Below are 1692 nucleotides of genomic sequence, written 5' to 3'. Positions count from 1 at the left end.
ACATGCATATCTAATACTCATAAACATGCATAAAATATACCAACATAATCATATAAATCATGCATGCCACATAGTCACGCATTTAATCAATTGAACACACATATATCCAATTATGCCCTCCTTGCACGAAAATCAAGGCACTAAACCGTATTCGTATTTTTGGGTCATTACAGAGTGTGCGCTTGCTTATGTAGTCATGTTGCTACTCGATGTGTCATATTTTCATTACAGCGACGTCTATTGTCGTAATGAGTTCACACTGGGTGTATCTTTTTAGAAGAAATTTTTCCAGGCAGAAGTTCATTGAATCACACCGTTGCGTAGTTCTCATTCAACCCACAAATTGTCCATGGAGGAAAGTTTCAGCCCACATCCTCTTCCTACTATATTGGATTTGGCACCATTCATTCTCCTCCATTTGATATGTCTCAATCAGCTCTCTCCATTTTTTCTCAAAAACTTGTTCGGTGTAATATGTATACATTAAATCAACAAATCCTTTCGTGAAACCCGGGTCATTTCTTGCTCTTAATGCATCTGTAGTCAGATGCGAAGCACATAATTGGTGTGTTGCCTCTGGAAGTTGAACTTTTATTGCCTCTCACATTTCATTTTCACCATTTGTGATAACGACTAATGGATTTTTATCATCGTGACACTGTATAAATACCCTAAGCATCAACGAGTATGTTGTTGTTTTCTCGTCTACTAACAAAGCAAAGCCGAAAACGTAGGTGGAGAAGTGGTGGTTCACACACTTCAAAATGCATAATGGCTTAGTATACACGTTTCTCATGTATGTCGTGTCAAATGCAACCACATCACTGAACATTGTGTAGTCCTTTCTTGCAGTGCCATCTGCCCAAAACACATTTCCAAGCCAGTTCTCTTCATCTGGTTGATGGTACACACAAAAATTCGGATCCCAACTGGACATACAATCCAAGAATTCCAAGGCACCTTCAGCATCTGTTTCCAACTTCTCGTGCCTTATCGAACCAACAACTTTGTTGTACACATCTCTAACTTGACAAGGTATTCTTTCATAGCCTCCCGATTGAATGGCCACATGCAACATAATCTGAGATGTCCTTATACCCACTAGGTTTATTGAACAAACTTGAGCGAGCAATCCATTGGTATCCTCCTGATTGGATCCAAGAAATTGCAGCTCTGCTATAGAAACCATGTCATGATTATGTTGATACTAAATTCTTTTGCTAACCACATGTTGTTATCCTTCATATGAACCACTTTGAGAGCTACCTGACAACCTGTTCTTGTGATTGGCTTTGATCTCTTCTTTCGAATTGGCATGTTCAACCATTCATCTCTCCTGAAGCCTTCTCTTGAGCAAACCCATCTTCTCATGGATACATTCCCATTTCTTCTCTTCACGTCATCCGATAGTTTCCCAAAACCCATCCCTTTTGCATATATTTCGTAGAATGACTCCCATATATCAACCGAATATAGATACTTCCCAACAATGTCACTTGTCTTTAGTTCGCTAAGTTTTTTAAGTTTATTTAAGGATCAAGGTGTATGAGTAATATATATGGCACAGGTTGAACCAATAGATTCCATCGTAATGGAATATTGGTTGGGCTACTATTCGTAATAAAAAAAAGGACAAATTACACGCATCACTGCATATGACAAAAATTGAAATATATGGTATCCCGTTCCATA

General features: G+C 38.4%; 1 protein-coding gene across 1 annotated transcript; it reads right to left on the bottom strand.

Moving 5' to 3' along the window:
- Window positions 1-601: 601 nt before the first annotated feature.
- On the bottom strand, window positions 602-1425 carry LOC133829526 (protein FAR1-RELATED SEQUENCE 5-like). The gene is made up of 2 exons (XM_062259235.1): window positions 1267-1425; window positions 602-1147 (listed from the first exon to the last, which is right to left on the bottom strand). The coding sequence occupies exons 1-2, from the start codon at window positions 1423-1425 to the stop codon at window positions 602-604; spliced, it is 705 nt and encodes a 234-aa protein (XP_062115219.1).
- Window positions 1426-1692: the final 267 nt, after the last annotated feature.

This window comes from Humulus lupulus, chromosome 1 (assembly GCF_963169125.1).
Source record: "Humulus lupulus chromosome 1, drHumLupu1.1, whole genome shotgun sequence".
In the NCBI taxonomy this organism is placed as follows: domain Eukaryota; kingdom Viridiplantae; phylum Streptophyta; class Magnoliopsida; order Rosales; family Cannabaceae; genus Humulus; species Humulus lupulus.
This window is presented reverse-complemented; position numbering and strand designations above follow the sequence as displayed.